The 25,522-nt window shown below is 41.0% G+C and overlaps 1 protein-coding gene across 1 annotated transcript in view; it reads left to right on the top strand.

Annotated features, from left to right (window-relative positions):
• The first annotated feature begins 1,883 nt into the window (after positions 1 to 1,883).
• Positions 1,884 to 25,522, top strand: part of LOC138064428 (regulator of G-protein signaling 7-binding protein-like) — a 43,539-nt gene continuing 19,900 nt past the window's right edge. Inside the window, exons 1-2 of the mRNA XM_068926970.1 lie at positions 1,884 to 2,109; positions 4,851 to 5,017. Coding sequence (XP_068783071.1) covers positions 1,948 to 2,109; positions 4,851 to 5,017 — 329 coding nt within the window. The 5' untranslated portion in view covers positions 1,884 to 1,947. The remainder of the gene's footprint in view (positions 2,110 to 4,850; positions 5,018 to 25,522) is intronic.

Raw genomic sequence — 25,522 nt, 5'->3', positions numbered from 1 at the left:
TACAAGCAAACACACTGCACTCTTTGGTAGATTTATTATTATTTCATTATTAGTATTACAGTAGCTCTTAGAGACCTGAAATAAGACTAGAACATATGAATGAAATGATATAGGAGCAAAGTTTAAAATACTATAGAGTTAATGTGGCATAGCAGGGACATTCTATTTTCCCTTTAAAAATAGATATTTTTGTTCTGTATAGATAATGCAAGAAGAAGATGCATTCATTTTGCTTTTTGCCAGTATTTAACTATTTTCTGTCATTAGGTAGTATTTTGTCTGTGTATGGAAGTAATGTGATGTCCTAGCTCAAAGTGCAGCATCAAGTTTAAGCATTTGCTTCCTATCAGTAATAGAAATAAGTTTGCTATGAAAAGAAAATGTGTTGTCCTTAAAATAGCACTTGCAATCTGCAAGTTCTTGTTGCTCTGAGTGCTGAAGATCTAGTAGCATGTTTTCAAGCGTAGCATTGCAAGGTCAGTTTAGTTTTGCTTAGAGCGATGACAGTGCTTGCAAGTGCTGCAAACCCATCAACACTAACGCACATGCGGTAGCTTCCCTTCCCAGGAACAGAGTGCGAAATGCCTAAAAACAGTTTCAGAGTAGACAGGATGGGCAGTGTTGAGACCTCAGGCAGACGCTGGGCTGCCTGCATCACACCAATGCTCTGTGCAGCCGGCGAACAGGTCCTCTGCCTTCCAGAGCGGCAGCTTCAGTATATCCAGGCTGCTTGGCAAGATCGCGTTTCTGTGTATACTGTTTGGTGTTCCTTCGGTGCCTTCAGTCCTTCCGTATTACCAACATAGAAGGCCACACACTGAAACACAAAAAACTTCAATTTAATATTATAAAGAGATAAAATTGTCCCTGGGTAATGAAAGTGAAGTAAATTTCTAAATGACCATAGCTACCTGATCACCAAGGGGAACAGGAGCAGCCCTGGGGGGAGGCTGGCTGCTGCCGCAGCTCGGCCCAGGGCAGAGGGTCCCCGGGGGGCTGTGGGGAGCAGGGTGCGAGCTGCGCGAACCCAGCCCCGCGGCCGTCTCAAGTCGGGGGAAGCACCCTAGGCCTGGGGGCTGCCAGCACCATCCAGCTGAACTCCAGCTGCTCCGGTCAGTCAGGATTTAACCTTCCACAGTGAACAAATACAATCGCCTTCCAAACATCTTGGGTAGCGCCCCAGACTACGGTATTTTGTCGTGAACGAAAACACACTTAAGCAATGAACCACGGCTTGGTTAACTAGAGAAACATCTTCCAAGTCATCCTCTGGAGGGCCAGCATACCGACTTCCCCAAAAGTCGGGTGGACACCGTGCTAGCGTCTGCTCGGGGCCGGCGGGAGCAGAGCCGGGGCCGGCAGGGGCCGCAGCGTCCCCCCGCCGGGGGCCCCGGGGCCAGAGGCCGGCAGGGCGCGGCGCGGAGCCCGGCGCGGGCCGCCTCCCTCCCCCGGCGCGGGGGGCGGCGCGGCGCGGGCGGCTCCCACTCGCGCTCCCGCCCCGCGAGGGCGTCGCCAGGCGGCCGGTGCCCGCGGCCTCCGCGCGGCGCCCCGCGGGCTCTCCGGCGGCGCCGGGGCAGGGGCAGGTGTCGCTCGGCGGCCGCTGCATGGAAGCCGGTGGCGGCCGGGCAGGGCCGGGCTCGCCGCCCCCCCGGGCTGCGGCAGGAGGACGGCGGGGCATGCCGCCGGCGGGGCGTTTCTGCAGGGACTGACATGCTGCCGCAGGAGGGAAGTTGCCAGCCCCTTCGCCTCTGCCGCCGGTAGCGGCCGCGATGCGCGGCGCTCCCCTGGCTCTGCCGCCGGCGCCAGGCTACCGCCGACAGCAGCCGGGCTCGCCGCTGTGAGCGGCGCGGGGCCGGGCGGGCCGCCGGGCGCGGCCGCCGGGGAAGGCGTTGCCCGCGCCCGCGGGGCCCCGCGCAGCGGGCGGCTCCGCGCGGCGGATGCGTGTGCATGAGCGCTGCAGCGAGCGGGCGCAGGAAGCGCCCCCGCTCCGCCGCCTCCATCTTCCAGGGCAGCAAGAGCCCGCCGGGCGGCCGGGACTGTGAACGCCGGGGCAGCGGCTCCGAGAGCGCCCAGCAGCAGACCCAGAGAGCCCTGGACGACTGCAAGATGGTGGGTAACACACCAGGGCTTGCTTTAATTCCTGCCGTTGCCGTGCGCTTTCGTGGCCGGCGGCGGTGCCGCTCCCCCCGCCAGCTTGCCTATTCCCATCACGTGCAGTTGCACTATTTTTAAAACCGCGGTGCCCGCCGGAGGTGCTGCCCTGTAGCCTGACTCGTAGCGGTTCAAAGGCGGCGGAGGGGAGAGGCGCGGGGCCGGCCGGGGGGCGCAGGGGGGGCTGCCGGCTCCGGGCAGCGGGAGCGGCCTCCCCGCGGCGCTGCCAGCACCGGGGGCTGCCTCTCGCCGCATCCCGCCGAATTTGGCCCCAAACTCAGCCGCTAAAGCCCACATATATCGGTAGCTGGCGGCGTCCCCGCAGCAGCGCGCTCTCAGCTTGCCGTCTTGCCGTGCGGCAACTGCAGCCCTCCTCTTGCCGTGCAGTCCTTCTGAAATAGGATTCAGCATTTGAGACCCTGAAATTCAGTCCCTGAAGTAGGTAGCACCTGCTTCCAGTCTGCCCGGGATAGCTGGTTGCCACTGTAAAATCCCAGACCGAGCCCCTGCGTCCGTGTTATTTTTGGACCCTCCCGTTATGGTGTGACACTCTGCTCCATTCATGCTCAAAACGTTTGGATCCTGACACGCTCCTCCAAACCAGTGCAAACGGCCCGCGTCTGGCTCCTTAGCCTACAGACAGCTGGACACTGAGCCCCAAAATTGCACCTCTCACCAATTGCACAGATAGAAAACGAGTGAAGTTGCTGCTACTTTACCTGAAAAAAAGGGATCGTGCTACACCTCTGTGGAATAGCGCTGGAAACATACTGGCTACCTCTGCTCTGCTGAATTCCGGCTCTTTTTTTTTTTTCCTTATACTGCAAATTGTGCTGGCAGATACCGCTCTGATACTTCAGATTCGGTAGCAACTCCCAGTGCACCAAGGAAGCTCTCACAGTAGGGCTATAAAGATTTCCAACAAGTGGATCCTACTAGGTCCTGTCTTTTTTTCTCATTCCAGACAGTGAAATTTGGATAGTTACTCAGTAGCGGCAGCTTTATCTCTTCACTCTTTATCCAGTAGAATTCACTGATCAGAAATAAAATGCAATTTAGAGGTGGATTGTTAAGATGCACTTCAGGAGATAAAGCCGGTGCTTTTTTCTTCTTCTCTATCTCGATGCTGCTAGATCAGTCTGATTTTGTTTTCCTTGGCAATGCCGTAGTGGTTAAATGTGTCCTCTATTTAGACGGGGGGATATCAGGTGACAGGTGGCAAAATACCTCTGGCTCAACCAGTAACCAGTTGCAGGAGGTGAGGATTTTCTTGTTTCTTCTTAATGCAGAATAATTATGCTATGACACAACATAGTGCAATTGTTTTTTCTCCACTGGCTACATGCATTCTCTGAAGCTACAGAGACGCAGGCCACATTTAGCAGAGTACAAGTATTGCGTCTAGGGTTTTGTTTGTTTGGTAGTTTTTTTTTTTTTTTAGTGCAGATGTACCAGAATGCACTGGGAATGGATTGTTTTGCTGCTCCAGAAACAGTGAAACCTATTCACTACTCTTACGATGACATTTAAGAAAGCATGGGCAAAAATGGGTCCAGATACTGGTTCTGAGTTATACAGGGTAATTGCAGTGCGATGTATGAAGACCCAAAATGTAATATTGCAGGGGAAACAGCTAATTTCTATTTCTGAATATAAGAATTTGAAGGCTTGGCTTTAAATTTTTTAGATCTGATAGAACCCAGGTGCCAAACCAAGCTTTTTAACATGCTTGTATGTTGGGATATGTTGAACTCCTGGTGATAATGATGGTTATAGAATTATAAGCAGCTACGTTTGTCTATTTTTGTACAGTTTGGAAAATGAGGTCAAATTAGCAAAACAACGATAAATATATATTTTGCTCTAACGCTCCCTAGCAGTCACCCCCAACCCCACAACATGGGTAGCAAAACATCTGCTGTGCTGTCTTTCAGAAGGCAGCAAATGCTTTGTTTCTTATAGTATCATCCCACATAGGTTATCAGGTTATCAATGGAACTAAACAGTAATAATCTTGCCGTCATACCCACTTATCCAGTAGCATCCACGTATATCTGCATATATCTTGTGTTAGAAGATTTCTGTGAAAAGGTTGAAATGCTTATTTACTTTGTTGTTCTTTCCCCCCCTATTGGAAAAAGTGCTTTCTAGAATACTAATTGGAAAGTGCCTGTCTAGTACATCTTCTCAGCCAATAACTTTAGATCAATGTCAAGCCTGAAATCAGGGTTAGAGGCCAGTGACAGAACAGAAATCATTACAAAACAAATTAGCCAAATCTCCAGTGTAAAAGCAAATGCTACATTCCAGTCCCTAAACGTGCTGTTAATCAGGAAGCAGGAGGAGCAAAGGCAATCATTTCTGGAGATATTTTTGTCTTTTATGATAGCAAAAAATAATCTCATGCTTCCAGGGAAACAGCTGGGATTTTTTTGTGTGCTTAATATTTAGGACTAATAACTCAAACACTTTCGGTGATTAAAAGAAGAAATACAGTCTTGCAAATGAACACGTATACAAAATAGGCAGCTGGCATGAACGCCCTAGTCCTTCGCTAGATCCTAGGCGCTTGATCCTGTATGCCATGAAATCAGGAGGAGCAGGAACAAGCCCCAGATTGGGCATGGTTTTCTAAAACTTGAATGTTTTTATCAATATAGCTAAATGTCTCATATTAGTACATCATCTCTGTTTTTTAGCTTGTCCAGGAGTTCAATACCCAGGTGGCTCTGTACCGGGAGCTGGTCATTTCCATTGGGGATGTCTCAGTCACCTGTCCATCTCTACATGCTGAAATGCACAAGACTCGAACCCGAGGATGTGAGATGGCCTGTCAGGCTCATCAAAAACTAGCAGCAATTTCTGGGTAGGAGTCTCCTTATGTTTAATTAAAACTGTATTCTTGTGCCATCTTTGCTAAATATTACAGTGAGGCGGCTTTGGGCAAAAGCATTAACCTATCGTGTTTCTATTTTAGAGAGATGTATGACCACAAATTCTACAGACTATTCATATCGTTACAATAAAGTAATTTGGAATCAAATCCTGTTCCCCTTACCAGGATGGCATCTTACTGATTTCACTGGATGCTTTTATGTAAGGTGAACAGGATTTTTCTCTGTACCACTAGGCATCTTAAAAAGATCAAGGGAAAAGTCTTGCACTTCAAGGGCAAAAGAGCAATGGATTTCTGTTGAATCCTGCAGTTTTAGACACGATGACCTTCCATTGGGTGTATCACCTAATTGAACAGAGACAACTAATTCAGCACAAACAGAGACTTAGCAAAATTTGAGGAAAAAATACTTAATTGATTGAGAGTTACATAGAGGGGAATACAAAGATGTACTGTGAAAACAACTTTAAATTCTACATGTTGTAAAATCTTTAGTTGTGTTGACATGAGGCTCAAAGCCTTCCCAACATATCATTTTTCAATTTATTCTCCAGTGAACCTACATTACCGTATTACATTACATACTCTTCTTTTCATGGTGACAGAATATATCATCACATACTTAAGACTGTGTCTCAGTACAAGAAAAATGAGGATATCTTACAAAAAGTGAATTCATGTTGCCTATACAAAGTCTACTTATTATTGGGTTCTTCACAGGATGGTGATTGGGGCATTTGTATCAACACAAACCTGTACCTTCTGAGTGTTTTTTCTCTGACTGAGTTCATCAGAGCTTTTGGAGCCTGCCTTGTCCAACGTAGTTTTCTTCCAGAGGTGCACAAATGGTTTGTTTTTGGCAGCTCTGCCAAATCCGCCTTGCAGTTCTTTTATCAGTTTACTTTATGGGAAATCTGTAGGAATATAAGGGAAGACCACACTAACCAACTAAACAGAAAAAAAAAACACTGGTTGTATTTTTGGTAGAACTGTCAACTTTTTCAGATACAATTTTGTGCAAAGTCTATTATGTTGATATTACAACCTCTGCTTTGTTCCTCAAACAAAACATATGCATTTAAAATTCTAAAGTCTGTGAGAATTAAAAAAAATCAAAAGATTTTTAACCAGTGTATGCTACCTTAACACTGTAGCACTGAATATAAGCAAATAGACAGATTTAAAAGAAGTGAAATTGATCCTATGCATTTTCAGAGTCAAAAAGAAAATAATACATAAAATAGCAGAACCAAACTTCAATTTTTTTTTTTTCAGAAAGGAAACCATAGATATGTGCTCATTTAGAAATACAGAGGTTTTTTTTAAGTAATCATTTCACAGTTGGGAGTCTGTCATATACACAAAGATGTCCTGAAGGTTGTGCAGTTGCTATGAGATTGACATTTAGCTAATCTAGAACTGTTTTAAGTAACCGTGATAATAATGTGATATCCATAACAACTGGTAGGTGTTAGAAACCCTCTGGAAATGGGTTGTTTAGTTTGACAGATGTTTTTCAAGATGTGCTTCACATGCCCACCCTGCTACAGCTGAGGGAAGCTGGATGATCCAACTTAACTTGTTCAGTATCTCTGCGACGAAAGATAGGAGATGAAGGTGCAGCAAGGATTCAGTGTAGAAAACAAACGGAAGGAGAGGAGTAACAAATTTGGAAGTTCAATCTTTAATTCCGCTGGAAGAGTGATGTAATGCATATGGCATAGGATCTGGAATGGGAACATACAGACATAAGAGTCAGCATATATAACATAACAAAGACCCATTTAGCTCTCTGCTTTAGTTCAAAATGAGCAGCATTGCGCTGTGTGAGCTTCTGGATAACGCAACCAATTCCATCTCCCTTCTTCAAAAGCTTCTTAAAAGACAGTGATCTCTGCCTATTGCTTTCCCAGCCAGAGATGATAATAACAATTAGCTAACTATGTTACTAGACTATAAAATTTCATTACATATCATCATTCTATTAGTTAAGCTCATTAGTAATGTTTGGTTAGTCTCTAAGTGACCTGAGCTATTGCAGTGACATTTGAGTTTCTTTCAAGAAATCGACATCACTGTATCAGACAACACTGAGTCTATTAATCTTGTTTGCGCTGATGTCCTCCTTGGAAAATTAGCAGGCAGCTTCCTTTTATGCTTCTTGTTTGAATACATGAGGATTTGAGCGTCTTGCACTACTGAGTCAGGCGGCTAGAAAAGACACCGATTTCCCGTCATAACTCAGCGGTTCTACCAGAGTAGGGAAGGTAACAAAGAGGAAAGGTGCAAAGACTCAGGCAAAAAGAAACAAGAACAGATTCACTGGCTTTGGCAAAGGCAATTCTGGAAGAAAATTTGGGAATTGTGAGAAGAGAAACAGAGATGCTGAGATAGAGATAATGCATTAGGAACCAAACGGGATAGAAGTCATGAGGAGAAAACTGATCATAGGAACATCAGTTTTTGGAATATTAAATGGACATGAGAGTGGGACAGTGGTGTAATGTGAACAAGAACAGAAGGCTCCACTTGTAGCTACAGAAAAAATATACACTGATAAGCCTTCCAAAGGCAATCCAGCTAGGGAAATAGAGGGAGTGAGAACCACCTTAGCTTTTAAAAACTTATCAGAAAAAGAAGAGCAAAGGAGATAATAACAAAGATAAAGAAGTAGCAAGGAAAAATAAAACCTTAAGAAGTCTGCCCTGGATTAGACCATATGACTCCATCTAGTCAGAGTCTTGACAGGAGCCAGTAGCAGAGATTTAGTGGAAAAGTGTATAAAAAACAGGCTGTGCATAAAGTGATGCCTTCCCTAGTATGCCTGCCACTTCCCGGCAATCAGTAGTTTAAGGGTTTTCTGAGGCAAAGGCTGCATATGAACAATTTGTGTGTGACAGACCTGAACTCTCGTAAAAGATTTCAGGATTTGTCTGAGTATTAAGGTCTTTACTTAGAAAACGCTGAGGAGGAATAATGACATCTTTATACTGTGGTGTGTTTAAATCTTTACAATTCAATTTGAAAAATAGATTTAGTTGATCGAAAAGGAAAACTTCAAATTCTATCCCTGACTTAATAGGTCTTCATCGCTATTAGACCCTCTTCTTAACTTGCTGTGTTATGTTTTTTTCTTGTAGAGACACATGAAATTTTATCAAAGAGCAGATGCAGGCTTGAGTTCTTTTCTCAGACCAACTCTATTTTGGCTTGTAAGGAATAAAGATTAGAAATAAAAATATTTTAAATTGAAATATTCTAGTTCTAGCTGATGATCTTTTAGCAATGTCAGTCAAAGAAATCTCTGCTTTCACAGTTGGTATTTCAGGAGCTCAGGTCAATTCCTGCTCACCGTAGTCATCCAAAAAATCCTTAATGATTTAATGAGACTGTCTTCCGAGTAAACTGAGCAAGGTTTGGTCCTTCCATTACATTTTCTACTGTATGAATATACCAGAAATTAAATATCCCAATGGAATTATGCTATGCACCCTTGTAGATGTTATGGTCAAACCTGGAGAGACTAAAGCAACAAGAATATGAGTCAGCGTGGTTTTTTTCCAAAGGAAAACTAAAAGAAAGGAAAAACACTTGGAACAAGATGAAGAAGAAAAAAAAGTGTAAATCTGTTTTGTAAATCGGTCTGCTTTATGAGATGGTAAAGACTCTCAAATAGAGGGTCAGCTTTACAGAAGTGCGCTATTTTGACGCTGTAAACAGAAAGAAAACTTAAAACTGTATTTTAAGATAGAGGTCTGCACAACTGTGTATACACTTTGTCCCTTTCGTATTCTCAAGCACTTGGTATGTATACATAATGTAAGTACTTTTGCAGGTTCTTGGCATGCTGAAACCAGAACTGGCCACGTGTCTGTTATAGTGTGATGTATATGTAGACAGAAGAGCGCAGGGGTGCAGGGCTTTGAACGTCTCTGTGAACCTACCTTTGAAACAGGCTGTCCTCTGTTGTTCAGAGTGGTGTTGCAAGGTCCTGCACCTGGGGAGGAATAACCCCATGCACCAGTAGAGGCTGGGGACCAACTGACTGGGAATCAGCTTGACAGAAAAGGACCTGGGGGTCTTGGTGGCCACCAAGTTGAACGTGAGCTAGCAATGTGCCCTCGCAGCAAAGATGACCAAAACCACCCTAGAATTAGGAAGTGTCACCAGCACATCAAGGAAGGTGATCCTTCCTGCCTGCTCAGCCGTGGTGAGGCCACATCTGGAGTGCTGTGTCCCATTCAGGGCTCCCCAATAGACATGGACGTGCTGGAGTGGGTCCAGGAAAAGGCCACTAAGATTATTAGAGGCTTGGAACATCTATCATTTTAGGAGAGGCTGAAAGAGCTGGGACTGTTTAGCCTGGAGAAGAGAAGGCTCAGGGAGGATCTTATTGATGTTTAAAAATATCTGAATGGGAGGTTGTGAGGAAGACGGAGCCAGACTCTTCTCAGTGACAGGACGAGAGGCAATGGGCACAAATTGAAAGACAGGAAATACCATTTAAACATAAAAAAGCAAATTTACTGTGAGGGTGGTTGAAAACTGGAACTGGTTGCCTGGAAAGGTTGTGGAACGTCCATCCTTGGAGATGTCTAAAACTTGACTGGGCATGGTTCTTAGTAACCTGCTATAGTTGATGCCTTCCAACCTGTGACAATAGTCACCATTAATTTTCTTATCAGGAAATTTCCAAGATGAAGTTTCCTTATTTTGCACTGGGGTGCATCTTTCATAAGACAATTGTTACATGTAACTTCCCCTTAGTTCAAGAACAGTTAGGGAAGTAGACCTAAAATCACATCCTGACTGCATTCCAGTTTTTGTTGTAGTACATAGAAACACTGCCAGAGTGTTGCTTTAACTATGCACTTATAGTTCACTTCTACTGTTCTTTTTTCTTCTGCAACCTATATTAGATTTCTGATGTTTTTATTAAGCAATAGAGGGTAATTTTTCAGACCTAATTAATATTAAATCAGTTGTGTTAAAAGACTATTCACACCTAGTTATGGCTACATTTTTATTAAAATGTTTATGAACTTCCCCCAGATTAAAGCATTTTAAAATGACTATCTGCTTTCTAAAGCACACAAGCAAACAAAAAACGTCTGCTGCAAAATATTTCACAAATTAAGAGAAAGGAGACTTCAGGCTTATAACTTAATGAGAGCTGCATTAGGACAGACATAATACAAACCATTTTAACTCTTTAACTTAAGATGTTAAATAAAGCACTCCTGGCAGGTGGTATAGCTTGGCAGAAACAAAACACAGCAACACGCAGTTCAACAGAGAGTTTTTATCGTCATGAATCAAAACAAGATAATGCCAACAGATAGAGCAACAAACTAGAGCTCTCCCCAGGCTAGGTATCAGTCATGCAGCATTTATGGAGATATCTGCCCTCCACAGCTGTCTCTACAATCATTGCCATTGCAATTGCCATTGTACTCCTTCTATGTACTGTACACTGCCTATGCCAGAGGTGGGGAGAGTAATGATAAAGTTAATCCCTTGAGTTCTGAGTATGAGGCACTACCCCTGTATCCTACCTCAGTTACAGTTAAAATAGTTTCAGCAGCTAAATGAAAAGTTGAAAAGAAGGTAAGTATTTGCTTCACAAAGGCCACACCATGATAACCAGAACATGGCCAGTTGTGAGCATAATTAAATATTAAAAAATAATACGATGATCAATACTCTAATACATGATATACCAAGGACATAATGCTCCCTAAATCCATGTGGATTTTGCCAAAATTTTGCAGAAATTTCAAAACAGTAAGAGGACAGCTCTGACCTTAAGGACCATATTGAGTAAGCTCAAAATGACTAGGTTGTCTGCTTCTGAAAGCTGCAGGAAATAAAAAAGAAAACTTGCCATTTGCACTCACAGGCATATACTACAAATCATCTCAGTAAGTAGTTCCATATAAGCTGGTGGGCCAGATCCCGCTATTCTTATAATTGTTCAATAGTACCTTACTCAGCATGTTGTCCTGATGACTTGACTTGGACTGTTCAGTATGGGAAAAGTCAGTGAGATCTTTGTCTCCATCCAAAGAAGAGCTTTCAGTATCTGGAGCAAGTTCATTACTAAGCACTGTCATCATATAAAGCCTTTTGCTTTCCCTCAACCATTATATTCACCTCTGTAAACTTTTACTATAGTTCTTAAATACTTACATCTTTTTGTGACATGAGCATATCAAATTATGCAGTCAAATTCTTATCGTGTTTGTTCCGCTCTATTTGGAATATCTTCACTAATTTCTCAGTCTGAACTTGCTTCAGACTTACTTTTATATCAGAGACTTCTTCCAGTGGCTCAAGTCACACTTTGGACCAGTGGAATTGGTCTATACAGGGATGTTTTGGGAAGTAAGCTCAGCTGTGAACAGACTGTGTACTTACTCTCTGTGGACAAGCTAGTGCACAAGAAGTATAACATAACTTATTCCTCTCTCAAGAGGATAACAGTCTTCACGATTGGAGTTCTCACTCTAGGTTCCTTTGCAAAAATTTCTCTAATTATACAACAAGTCCTGCGCATCTAGAATGATGGAAAGGCACACTTTAAAAAGTTAAGTTGATTTTGTACAGCGCTGAGTTAAGATGGGTTCTGTTGTTGAGAAGAAAATCTATTTACTAAATTTAAAGTTGGTAGTAGAAAAAGAAACCATTTAAGTCTGATGCCTCAATTTCTAATAAGAGAATGCAGAAAGTGAATAATGAAGGAGAAAACAAGGTTACTTAACTAAAACTAGAGTTCTCAAAATAGCTAACCTCCACAGATTGACTTTTCCTTTGTACCCTTGTCTTTGAAGATGTGTTCTTAATAGGCAATTGGGACTTAAAGATACAGGGTATTAGTATCTCCCTTTATAGATATGTCTTTCAAAACTGGGAGCCAAATTTAGTAAAGGGTAAACATACATACAACTGAATTTAGCATTTACTTCCTTTTGTCCAAACCAGAAGTCCTGAAAAGCCTGAAAAGGTCTACCTCTGAAATGACACAATGTAACTTAGTTTTGACAAAGTGGAAGAGTCTTTGCACTTTGCTTAGGGCTAAACCTAATCAGGAGGCAGAAAAGAGTCATTCTTCCTTGCTCAAACTCTGAGGAGCTTGATCCCATAGGCAATCTCAGAGCATCCTTAGAGCCTAACGCACACTGACAATTTTGGACTCCTCACAAAACACAGTGGCAACTGCCACTTTCTTTTAAACCAAAGCTGAAGGTGAGTCAACTTAATTCCTAGAGCAGTGGCACGCTACCTCCTAGAAGAATGCTCTGACTTCCAGACAAGTGAAAGTGAGAGATGAAAGCAAGACAGACATCACCTTTGTCAGAGTCATTTATCTGTCCCTTTCTTCCACCTCACGCTCCACCAGCACATTGCAACAGCTCACAGTACAGCGCTGCTGCTTCTGAGACACTCAAGGACTGCAGATGTCAGGTAAGTCAGACAGGTTTGTTAACCAGCTGCCTCTTATGTGAGGGGTCCTCTAAAAAGAGGACCAGCAGCCAGGGAGTGTGCTTCACATTCAAGGACACCCACATATCATATTCTCCTTCGCAAGAGCACAGCAGCTTTTCCTCTGTTACATGACCTGAAACAGTCTGGCAACTACAGGGAAAGAAGGGACACACTGCCATCATCTGACCCAGTGGACAGAGTACTGGGCACTGGAGAGCAAAACAGTTGAGAGGTCTGCAGTCTGCTCCTGTTTCAAGCAGTGCTCGTTCTGGCAAACACTGAAGACTAAGGCACTTGTTTGGTGGTGAGGAGAATTTGTATTCCAGTCCTTTCTGCTTTTTTTTTTTTTGTGTATTATATGCAGATAAAATACAGAAGGATTCAGGGGAGCAGAGATCTATAACTCACATGAATGTTGAGTACACATTAGCAATCTGCATCTTTAGCCCAGTGAATCATAACTTCTACAGAGTCTCTTGGTCTAGGGTTGGAGGTGGCTTTACGTTTAGGGGGGTTTGGGTTCCATTTCAATGTGCCCTCTGCATTCAGACCCCATCCTGCGCTCCAAACTCCCCCCTGGAAATGGATGCCCACAAGTGAGGTGCTGCTGTATTTGAAGCCCTCCACTGGACTCTCTTCTACCTTGTGCCTGTCCAGCGTTCCACCCCAGCTGGATTCCAGGGGTGGTTATTTCTCTAAATCCAACCGACTCAGGGATCATGGAGTTCTCCAGCCACAAATAAACCTGTATATCTGTAGCAATGGTTGAAATATCCACTCTGTTTTAAGCTCCTGTTTTGAGCTATACAAACCTTTTAAATCACAAAATTGGAGCAAGAGAAAACAATGTATGTAGCCAGAGAGATTTGGGGGCTAAATTAGTTTGGTAGGGTCCCTTTGGGAATGCTGCAGCATCAGGGCATGCTGGCGTTTTTAAGACAGTCTAACATTTTTGCAAACATTCTCTGTCTTCATGTTCCTCTCGTGCCCCATTTTGTCCTTCCTTCAGGATATCTGCTCTCACTGTTGCATATAAGAAATTTCAGACTTCTTCTAGGAAAGCAATTTTCTTAGGGAGCAATCAGCCCAAGAATCTAGCTGTCAGGTACATTTACAGAAACACCAAATGTAGGATTTTGAAATGCTCACAGAACTTAAGAGTGCACTACTGCCTTTGGGTTTAGACACTGCTGTAATAAACATGATTAACAAGAATACTGAATCTTTTGAATAAATGTTCTTTCATACAGTTTTCAGGAAATCTTAAAAATCTTTCATTCAACCTCTCTCTAATGCTTTAGGTTAACTACCTATTAAATAAGTGTACCGGTACTTACTGTGTCTTAAAAATACTACGTATATTATTTAATGTTTTTGTTCATATTTCAGTCTTTCAGTCTTTTGTCCAGTCTTTCAAAGGAAAGCATAATATTAAAATATTCTTTTTTATTATTGTTATGTTGTTTTCTAAATAAAACACACATAGATAACACTTTTATCTTCTTCCTGAAGAGCCAGTTGATGTGTACTGATTTTAAGTTATTTCTTTAAAATTTTGTTTTAAATTATTGAGTGAAATTTTAGGATTATCCAGTTACCCAATGGAATTTTAGGCCCTAAATCTTACAGTGCTGAGCACCTCCTGTATGTGTCTTCACATGTCACAAATTGAATAAAGTCAGTAATGTTTTCCTGAGCAAAAACTTGATCAATATTAACTTACATCTGTAAAATGATGCTTTAAAAAAGAATTCAGAGCTGAACTTTAGAAGGTATTTCAGGACCTACAAATGCAGATAATTATGACGCTTCCAAAAGTAGCTGCATTTGTAAGCCATTTTGGATAGTATTAACATTAATTTGTTTGCCTTCCATGGAATTCACAGGACAGGTACTTTGATACCTTCAATAAGCTTAGTTCTCAATAAGACTGCATTTCATACACAGTGTCATGGTTTTCATCTCTCTGAATTCTCTGTCTTGCCACTACGTTTATGGGGAATGTCCTGTCTTGTTTGCTAAGGACCCTTTGCCCACAATAATTAGGGGCACCATGGTAATAAGGATTCAAAACTAATGTTAGACCAACCCCAAACCAATGTTTTATTTCAGTGTTTCTGAGAGGAAATTTCTTTCCTGGCAAAATTTTGCAAAAAGCTCATCTGTTGAAAAAATGTAGACCGAAGCTTCATGCCTAGCTTCACAGCTGTAATTTAGAGTTGCAGCTGAGCTGGTGAAGAACCATTCCTATAAACAAGACAGTAGGAACAGCTCCCTTTTGTCCCATGTAGATCCATTGCTTTGAGATCTGTCTCACCAGCATATGACAGTGATTTTCTTCCGTGGATCTCTGCTGTAACACAGCTGTTGCCAAAGCTGAGAATTACTCATGGGTTTTAAGTGCTTCTTTCCTGGTCATTTTTTTAAATGCTGTTTGATTTAGAAAGAGCACGTTTCTGCAGTTTTTAGAGTTAGACACTCGGCTTACCTTGACTCTGTACAGCTTTGATTGTATTGTCTTAAAAATATGTTTCTGATTCTCACTTAAGTTCTTTTAAAAACAGACAATTTTAACAGTATGTTCACATAGAGTAGGACAGGAGCAAATTAGTACGGAGATGAATAACTAAAAAGTCAGATGGTTACTAAAATGTTTTGACAAAGGAAGAGCTGGAGAAAAGGGAGAGAAGATCCATTAAACTTTAAATCAAAACCCAATAAACTAAGTTATTTTAAAAACTTTAAATTTTTAATTTTAAAGAAACATTATTTTTAAAGCCCTAGAATCTAAATAATCTGCAATTTTAAAGTTAAATCACCTTTAAAATTATTTAAAATATGGAAAACATATAATATCAGATTGTTCCTCCTTCCCAGATCTGTGTATCTTCAAGGAAGTGGGAATATAAGTCTGAGATACTGAAGTTGTGTATTAGAAAAAGACCTTAACAGGGGCTCCTAAAATTCCGTGTTTGCTGTTTTTTCACTTGTGATTTCTTAATTCCTTTTTAAATTTTGGACCAAATTCTTCCAAATATTCTCCATAGTCCTCTGCATTCTGAAACATTTATCTCTGATATAAAAAATAATTTTGATTCTGGGTCTCAGTGAAATCAGCCAGTGCAGATCATAAGTTAGTTGTGCAGGACCATGCATTTAACTGCAGCTACTTCTCATGATCCATGTTCTGTCCTTCCCTTTCAAGTGGTAGACTTCCTGCAGAGTCTTCTAAGAGAAGACTTCTTATTTGTAGTCACCTCACTGGTGCCTGGAGATCTGCTCTAGTAAAATGTTGGGCATCAGCTGATAAAAGGTAGCTGCTCTCAGCAGCAGCAGCAGCAGCAACTTGCAAGATCAGTCTCCAACCAAGGGAGACCTTAGGTCTGCCAGGCTTACACAGGGAAATTCCAACTGAGTCAAAATTTATTATAAGGTATGTAAAATCTGTTCTAGTTTTTCTAATTGCTTTGTAATTCTGTTTCATAATAATCAAACATTCTAAACTATTGTCTGGGCATTAAGGTCTCAACTGAACAAGCATTCCTTAATCAGGAATCATTCCAGTGTTGTCAATTAAATGATGTTTAAATTCAGGTATTAAAATTAAACTCATATGGTAGTGTTTGGCTGAAGTCCTGCCTGTTATTGAATACTGTTTCTTCTTTCCTGAATACATTTGCAGATCTACCCTTAGATTTTCTGTATTTTTTTAACTATAAGAGGAATAATATACTCAGTTATTTGTACATGAACAATTTTTCTCTGTAGCTTCTTCCTTTCCCCTCCTTTGTTCCATTTTTGCCTTGCTATTATCTTTCTTATGAATGCTTTCTGGATGAACAGCATTTCCTGCCAGCAGATTTGGCCTAAGAATTCAAACACTATCATACTATATTAAATGATGTGTTCAGAATTGTTGAAGAAAGTGCCTTCCCCTAGCAGAAGAAAATGAGTTTATAGGGTGAGCAAAGAAGAGCTGACGCTTCATATCTCCATCTATCATGGCAAGAGAGAGAGATGCAAATGTGCTGTTCGTAACCTTGTCAGCATGGGAAACAGTTAAACAGCAAAACGGAAAAGTGTCTTGTTTATACAGCAGCCTCCAATTATTTCCAACAGTTCTGGAGTTGTTATTGTGGCAAAGCAGAGCTATCCACTCTTACGCATTTGCCGAAGAGAAAAACAAAGAGATTATGGTACTTTGGGACAGTTGCAACCATAGCCCTGTGCTTAGGCTGAGCAATGCGGAGGTTGTATGCTGAGGGAGAAGTCCTTCCATGCAGGCTAAAGAAGAGCAGGGGTGCTCCTCCACGACCACTGCTGGGGCCCCAAAGTCACAGGGAAGCACAGAGTCTGGGCATTTATTTTCCCCCAGACCTACCCGAAGCAGCCTCGCCACTCCTTTTATAGCACTCAAGAAGTGGAAATGACTAGTACACCTGTGCGGTTGCTAACGCAGGATACGGGAAGACTTTGTGGAGCCATCTTTGCTCCCCAGGCAGAAGTAGGCATTTCAGAGGAAAGTAAGTAACACCAGCTCACAAAGTGGAGACTACAGCAGAAGTGAAAAAATCCAGTGAAAGTAATCTGAAGTACTTTATGCTAAAATACTGCTTCCCAAGCACATTTTGTCAACAGATGGTTTTAAAAATTTCATTCTCCATGCATGAATTTGAAAGTTTCAGGAAGCTTTTCTTTTTTTCTTTTTTCTTTTTTTTTTTGACACATGTTCAAGTTTCCTCACAGTCTCTCAGCTGTGATTTTTAGCTTAACAACTTATATGGATTGATCTGTGAAATATCTGCTGGGGCTGTGTGATACTTCTACTGACATTACACCGAGATCTCTTTTTCACTTGGAAGACTTCTACACGGAGGTATTGGGATATTTAATTTTTAAAAGACAAATACCCCAGCATGTAAGAACGTACCTATTGAGAGCGCTGCCAGGAGCATTTGATACCTCCAGAATCCCAAATACTTCCTTATTCTGAACAACTTATTAATAATCTCTTTTGTGGACTATTTACCTTCCCATTTAAGGATGGTAGCAGTCACATTGTTCATCTACAAGAAAAAAAGGATTAATGAGAATGTATGATCTTTTCAATAATTTTTAGTTTCAACTGGTCCTTAGACCAAACAACGCGTTTTGTCATCTTTTCTGGGGAAATGTAAATACATTGTTCCTTACTGTTTCTCATTGTACCCTCTCTTCACATCTGCTCTATTTTTCTCTTTTTGACAAGTGGAAAACCAGAAACTTGCATCACAAACTCAGATAACAGGTCTTCAGACCACATGAGTGCTTTATGGACTGCCCTTTAGGAAAATATTTTTAAAATTTATATTCGGAGTAGGTGTTGAAGACAGAAAGATGAGAAAATAGAAGTGTCATGAATCAAAGCAGTCATCTGATTTAGTGTCCTGTGGCTGGTCAATAGCAGCTGGCATCACCTGCCTGTGGCAGAGTTCCTTCTAAGTCCCATATGTTAGTAGCTGTGCTACGACCTAGATCATACAGCACCAAATACCTGAAGCATTTAATTCCTTTTCAGGCATTTCTGGGAAATCTGACCCTGTTTGTCCACACAGATCAGAACAAATTTCCTAGATCATCCTGCATGAGATACTTGTTCTGATGATATTCAAACATCAATTCCCTCTCCAAAGGGCCTGAAAACCAAATTACTGCAAAACCTATTTACCAGTGGAACTACATGGGAGTGTAGGTACGGATTCTTGGCATTTGAGCTAGCTAAAAATAAATAAGATTGTTACATAAAACTCCTTTTTGCTATGAAAGATTGAGTTCATAAATAATTTATAAATGATTACTGAGTGACTAAGGAACATTTTAAAGAATTTAGAAACATAACTAAAATCAAAGGGGAACTCCACAGACAGCGTGAGTTTCTGCCGTCTACAGTCAGATGTAAGAGGCAATGTGGAGACATACTGGGCTTGAGCTTGTTACCTGGCACAGACCTGATTCTGCACTCAATACTGCTTTGTCAAAGATACTCATCTGAAAGCAGCCTGCAGATGCTGACAAGGCAGGGTGCTGACCAGGCATCTCTTTGGGAAGCTTAAAAAATTGTTGCATCTTCAACTAATCCGACTACTTCTTTCCCAGTTACCACAGTCTGTGGAAGGTCTGTGCCATAGTTTGGGTTTATCTATTTTTCAGTAGTGTCTATCATATAATTAAGAGGCTGTGAGTCAGACTGTTCGTCTGACTTAAGCAGAGCTAAACAACGCTGATTTGAGAGCTCACCCAAAGATTTCTTTTGTCTGACTTGACGCCAGCTCTTCTCAGTAGGGAAGCTGGTTATGCACTGAGAAAGAGGCACTGCTCAGCTCATCTTTGGCCAATGCAGAGGTCTGATGGATTTCCCCAAAGGCAAGGGACAGCCAGCTGAAGAACAGAAGGATGAAAAGGTGGCTTAGAGTTAGTTTATGCAAAGGTGATCGTCAAGCCCTGTGTTTACTTTTTGAAAATCTTATAGTAACTGAAAAGCATAATTAAAGACGTGTGTGCAGTTTCACTTGGAATTGTGAGTGCTTAGAAGTATTGTGTCGGGGTTTTTTAATGCCATTGTAAATGTTCTTTTATTTCATGAAAAACATGATTTCATAATGCAATACTGTTTGCCTGGGTATCATTATCATGCACTTTAAGTGGGCTGCAAGAAAGACTCTCTTATGCAATTTAGGAGGTCTGTGTAACTTCATCCTTCTAAAGTGTACTGTGATTAGGACCATGGATAGATAAATGGAGTTGCCCTAAGGCAACTTGAAGCATAAGGCCCAGAGGTAACTTGCTTTAGGACAATTGTGAGAAAATGAACAACCATTCCAGAAATAAGCTGTCTTTCCCCAGGAAGAAACCAGCATCTCCAGAATACCATTTGGGTTAGTTAGTCTTACCTAAAGGTACAGTGGAGTGAGTTTGAATAAAATTTCCTATATTAGTGCTGTTACACTCCAATTCAAGAAGTTCTCTAATGGAATAGTTTGGCTAATCCTGTGATAATTTATTCCTCTGTCCACAGCTTGAGTTAATTCAGTCAATAAAATATATCTCTGAGGAGAACAAACTCTAGAAAATTCCAGTCTGTAATTCTGATAGTTTCAAAAAAAAGTCTTCTGAATAGCATCTGTAAATACCAAATAAGCTGCGAAGTAGCTGAACATCTCCTAACCACAGTGACTGATACTTGTTCTCTCGATAACGTAAGGTTAGAGATGTGGAAGAATCACTACAAACTGTGTGTAAAGAATGTGGCAATTAATGAATCCATTGGAAAGGCAACGTTTCTGCTTCTGTACTAATCGCCTCAAAATAATTGTATAACTTCAACAGAAAAAAGTGGATGACTTCCTTAATAAAATAAGTGGTAGTGTAAGTTTTCCTCTGGAGAGATTTCTGAAAGAGGGGAGCCAGAAAAATGAAAGAACAGCGTATTCAAAATGACTCTGTACTCTGTAGACCATACATGACCCCTGATTTATAAGTTAACTTATATCGATTTTCTTGAATGAAGAGAAGTGTATTTCCTACTGGTATGGTTTTAGCTATCTGAAACTGTTCTAGCATGGAAGTACCTAACCTGCCATCAACTAGGGAGTCAGAAAAGTCTCTACAGTATAAGCCAATGTACTGGGTCCTTTTTCTGCTTGTATGATCATACACCCAGAATGACTCCGTCAGCCTTATCAGAGTAACTGGAGATTTACACTAGTCTAACGAAGCAAAATCTGGTCACATATTTCTGTTGTTGACAGAGCGTTGAAGAGCGTAACAGCTTCAAAACAGCAATAGGATGCAATAAAAACCATGTTGCAACAATTTTTAGGTCTCCTAGAAAGAACTAGTCCTGCTCTTCCTCAGGCTGGACTGGGATATTGGGCAGCCCGATTGTATTATATGATTACAGTGATTACAGTGATTACAGTATAGAACAAAAAACCAACAGGTAATTTGCAAGAACACATGTATTTTAGAAAAAAACTGATAGCCTTTTTTCATTACTGAATCTAAAGTAACCCTAGCAAATGGGAAGAACACAAACAAGAATGTTTTCTCAGAATCGGCTTAGCAGAAGACAGTCTAATTTGATGACTTTTCTACTTACAGTTAAGATAATTCAGCAAGTCTTTTGTTACCTTTAAAGATGAATGGTTAAGTGATGAATAAATGGTATGTTTAAGACACAAAAGCAGAGGCAGGTTTAGTAAACTATTGCACCTGAGCCATAATGACAGGGGCTTCTTGCCACTTGTCAGTGATTTTCCGTAGTTCTTCAGGCCAATTTATGTTCATTTTCATGGGAAGTGCATATATGGGGCATAAGGCAGAATTTGATGAATTAGTGTTTTCATTTCTGATTTGCCAAAGGTTTATTTTCCTTTAGTTGATGTGATACATCTAAAATGCACATTCTTTTTTGTGTCTCTAGATAGTTTGTTTTACATTATAATATTTTACAATTATTGATACTGTTCATAAAGTTGTACTTTTCCTTATCATTAAAGATGGACTTTGTCAAGCCAACACTTTTGCAAAAGGGTATGTCAGACTCTTTGGATAACTCAGCCCTTCTTTTGGCCATAGATAATACATCAACGTGTGTTTTTAAACGTTATTGACAGTAATATTTAAGTGCTGTTCTGTTGTAAATGTGTGACTAAAACTTTTAAATTAAAGTAAGCATTAGACTGGAGGCTTTATTCAGTTTAACCAGACAAGTTTCATTAATTTCAACGATACTATGAACACTGGACACCAGTGTGAATTTCAGGAAAACCTGAAAACATATTTTTCAGTTTTAATCCACGTTTTGGTAAAAGCAGTATCATAAAATCATCTGTCAACTACTTTGAAAAAAAATTATTTTTTAAATGGAGTTGAAAAATAATAACCATTTTCAGTCTTATACCTTTTCATTTATAAGAAGGGGCGTTTTAGCCATGTGTATTGTATCTTAGAATAATTATACAAAGTGCTGCATTCCCCTCTCTTACTTATATGAGGTAGAAAAGATAATAGTTAGTGTAAGAGCTCCCTCTATAGGGTTTATTTTAAATATCAGCTTAGGAAAGCATAAAGGAAAATAACTTCCATCCATTAACAGTGTTTCATAAACATATTCAGTTGAACAAAATCATGTGATTTAAAAAAAAAAGGATTTTAAAGAAAGAAAAACATCAATGTTACCAATAGTCAAAGTATGAAGCCACATAATAATGTTACAGATTTACATTAGGATTTATTTATAATATTCATACTTGCAATTTTAATAGCAGCCTGATAAAATGTGTAATTTCAGTTACTGGTATATAAACCAATAATACAGCATTTTCTCTTTTGTAACTACTTTTAATACATATAGATATAAGAGCTCTGAAATTGCAAAAGTGTGGCTGACATAGTAATGCAAGTTTCTCCTCGACTGAGTAGTATTCACCTCTTAAGAATCTCTACCCTTTATGGACCCTGGTGGTACAGTATTCATGTGGTAACTACCAAAATTCCTAGTGAGAGAGCGACAGGATATTAGAAAATATTTAATATACAGCTATCAGCATACTTTAGGGAAGAGAAAAAAAGAGGAAAATAAGGCCAGGTGATCTGACAGTTTTCCTTAGACATCAGCAAGTGTTTCTAGGTCAAATAAGTAATCCTACAGACCTCATGGTGGGAAATGTGGTTGTTAGTAGTACTGCATTCACCATCTGGCTTTCTTTCATACAGAGCATTTATTATTAAAAACAAAACCACAGAACCTTTGTATGATGGAAGCCGTTCTCTTAGTTCCATTTGAAAATCAAAGCCTAAAATTGTCTAGTGAGAATCAGGCTGGAATGAAGCCTGGTGGAGATATTGTATGGATCCATAAACTTTACTCTGCATGCAAATAAACATTTTTGCTTAAGCGCATGTACCCCCCTCTCACCATTTCTCCTTCCTCGTGTGTGGGAACGGGTATGGCTTGCAGCATCACTGGAAGGTCAACAGGCTCTCTGAGGCCAGTGGAACTCCACACGTTGTATCTTTGGTCCCGCCCTCCCCGGGCACCCATTGCATTCATCTTGTGAAAGGCAGCAGTGCTCCCCTATCAGAAGAAGTATCCCCAAAAGGCCATAACCTGTGTGTCCAAACCCGGTATTCTCACAGGTTACTGGCACCTCTTTGTCTTATCTGAGTGAATAGAGAAGCACGGATGCAGGAAGGGAGCACAGTTGCCCTTCTCAGCCTTGCGGCAGCTACGCTCAGAAGCCAATGATGAGCCACTGGCCTTTGACTCACTGGCAAGTGCTCAGTGCTGTGCTCTCTCTCCTACGTCCAGCTGCACTTCTACTGTTAAACAGCTCCATTGACAACATTTATCACAGCAGTTATATGAGACTATCATATGAGATTCCTCTTGAATATCTAAGTAGTGTTCATAAATAAATCAGCTGGACTAACTGAAACAGAGGTAACTAATTTGGGGGGGGGCAATAAAAAAGTTTATGTGAATTTTTTCTATTTAAATAAATACCAATTTGCTACATACCTATTTAATAATAAACTTGTATGGTAATCAACATTATGACAGTTACGTTTGTACTAGTTCTCTCGCTCAGCATTTCTCACTGAACATGTAGGCATAGAAGATTGCTGAGAGAGGGCAAACTGATGATCCTTTAAAGGGAAATGTTAAGCCCACTGCAAAGAACGCACACCAGGGATTATAAAAGAAATTGTATATATGTTGGCGTCTGAGCATGCGGCCTTCAGAGATGATAATGAGGCCTACATACATGCCTAGGAGAAAATCATTTGGGTTGGAAGCTAATGGAATTCTTGTGGGCATTACTGCAATTAAATGCTAATTAACGTCTTTGAGACAATCAGTGAGGGAGGTGGCCTGGAAATAACTTTCATTGTATAAATTCTGGACTATTAAAAATACTTTTCTTGAATGTCACTGCTGTTACTCTGGTTTTACAAATGACAGAAGAATTTTCCCCACAGTCCACCTACAGATGCTCCATGAGTGGGTCAGAAAACACCCATATTAAGGATGTCTCTAGTTCACACTTTTATGATATTCAGAAGTTTGAGTTTACAATAAAAATATATTAGATGTACAACAGCCAAAAAGTCAGTCAGAACACCTGTAACTGTGTTTTCCACTTACTCTTCCCTTATCTGTGAACAGAAAGAGAAACTCAAACTAGCTTATGAGCAGCCCTTCTTGTACTTAGTTTCTAGTTTCTTAGTCTGCGCGATTAAAACTTCTGTCAGTAAGAGCACGTAAGTCTTTTTTATTAGGCATAAATGGCAGGGTTTTGGTAGCAGGGGCTGCAAGGGGTGCCCTGTATGGGAAGAGGCCATGAACTGCCCTGTGCCAGGCACAGACGGTTCCAGCCGGCTCTAAATGGATGAAAACAGTCTCCACATGCCAGAATTTCAACCACTCCGAAGAGCACTTGGCATCATTGCTCACATGTATTTAAGAAAGGGCAGTAGCCACTGGGGATAGGAGACAAAGGAGGAGGTGTGTGAGAGGAGACACAGGAGGGCATGCAAATAGGGACACACAAGGCGAAATGCGAAGAGATGTGCTTGGAGAAACAAGATGGAGGAGGCAAGTAGAAGGGGACATTGCTGAGAACACAGATGGAGGTGCACTCCTGGAAGGAGGCACTCCACGCTGGACAGGAGTCCCTCTGAAGGGACTGCAGCCCATGAGCGAACCCATGCCGGAGCAGAGGAGCATTAAGAAGCAAGAAGCAATGGAGGAAAAGAGTAAGGAAGGAGTGGCAGAAAGAAACACAAGACACCAATGTCCTGTGCCACCCATTGGCTCACTGAAGGGATTGGGAGGGCCTAAGTGTAACATGCACGTGGCAGAAACAAGAGAGTTGAGACTAGGAAGGAGATAGGAGAGAGGGAGGCGAGGGGGGAGCAGAAGTGGTGGACTGAAGTTGAGCATGGGGAAGAGGGAGGACAAGTGTTTCCTTAAGTGTTTGTTTAATTGTTTGTCTTGCTTCTCGATACTGAAATACTGAATACTCAAATTAAAAGTTTATGTTGATTGACAATAAATTAAGTGAAATTCCCTGAGTCAAGATTGTTTTGCCCACAATAGTTTTAAAGAAAGGCTTTCACTATTTTTGCTTCTCGGAAATGAAATAGCTGTATGAGATACATACTGTTTTCTTACCCCTGTGTGCAGACCCTCAATCTTTTTGCTATGACAGCTAGAAAAAAAGTAAGAAATACATTGAATATTTTAAGTAAAGTTCCTTAACAACCATGACTCCTTAAAAAAATAAGGATTTATAACGTTTGAAACAACGTAGAGAAAAATAGGACAAAAATAATCCAGTTTTATCTAAATCTGCTATAAGGAAATTATCTTTTCACAGTGTAAATTTCAGTACTCCGGTTAGTGATATCCTTACGGTTTAAGAATCATACCCTTAAGAAGAAAGAGGTAGATTCAGCTTTCCTGGGATAAGAGAGCAGAGTAGATCAGTATCTCTCTCTCTCTCTATCAGAAAGTGCTCTCATCTGAGCAGAAGAGCAGATGACTGAGCAACTGAGCAGGAAAAGGCCATTGCTGCAATCTGTGGAGACTCTCTTTAGTGCAGGTTCCACTCTGCACCAGGAACATTTAGGGGGTAACGCCCTGCAAGTGAAATAGGCAAATGTCTTGTTTATCCATTACAAGGCATCTAACTGCTCATCTTCAGGATAGAGAAAGTCCTGCTCAGAAATAAATTTTAGGCATCCTGGAAACTTTATGAGCAGAAACTGAATATGCTTGAGTGCATATTGGGAGGCTGAAGGATTTAGGTATTAGATGAACAGTGATTTTGAAGAACTAAATTTTGGAGCTGGGTGATAAATATGGCAAGTAAGGGAGACCTCTACATTCCTAAATCTTGTTGTAATCCTTTTATTGGTAGGGATAGCTTAAAGGAAATTAATTAC

Source organism: Struthio camelus, chromosome Z (assembly GCF_040807025.1).
Source record: "Struthio camelus isolate bStrCam1 chromosome Z, bStrCam1.hap1, whole genome shotgun sequence".
Lineage (NCBI taxonomy): Eukaryota > Metazoa > Chordata > Aves > Struthioniformes > Struthionidae > Struthio > Struthio camelus.
The sequence above is the reverse complement of the archived record's forward strand: the minus strand, read 5'-3'. Positions and strand labels throughout refer to the sequence as shown.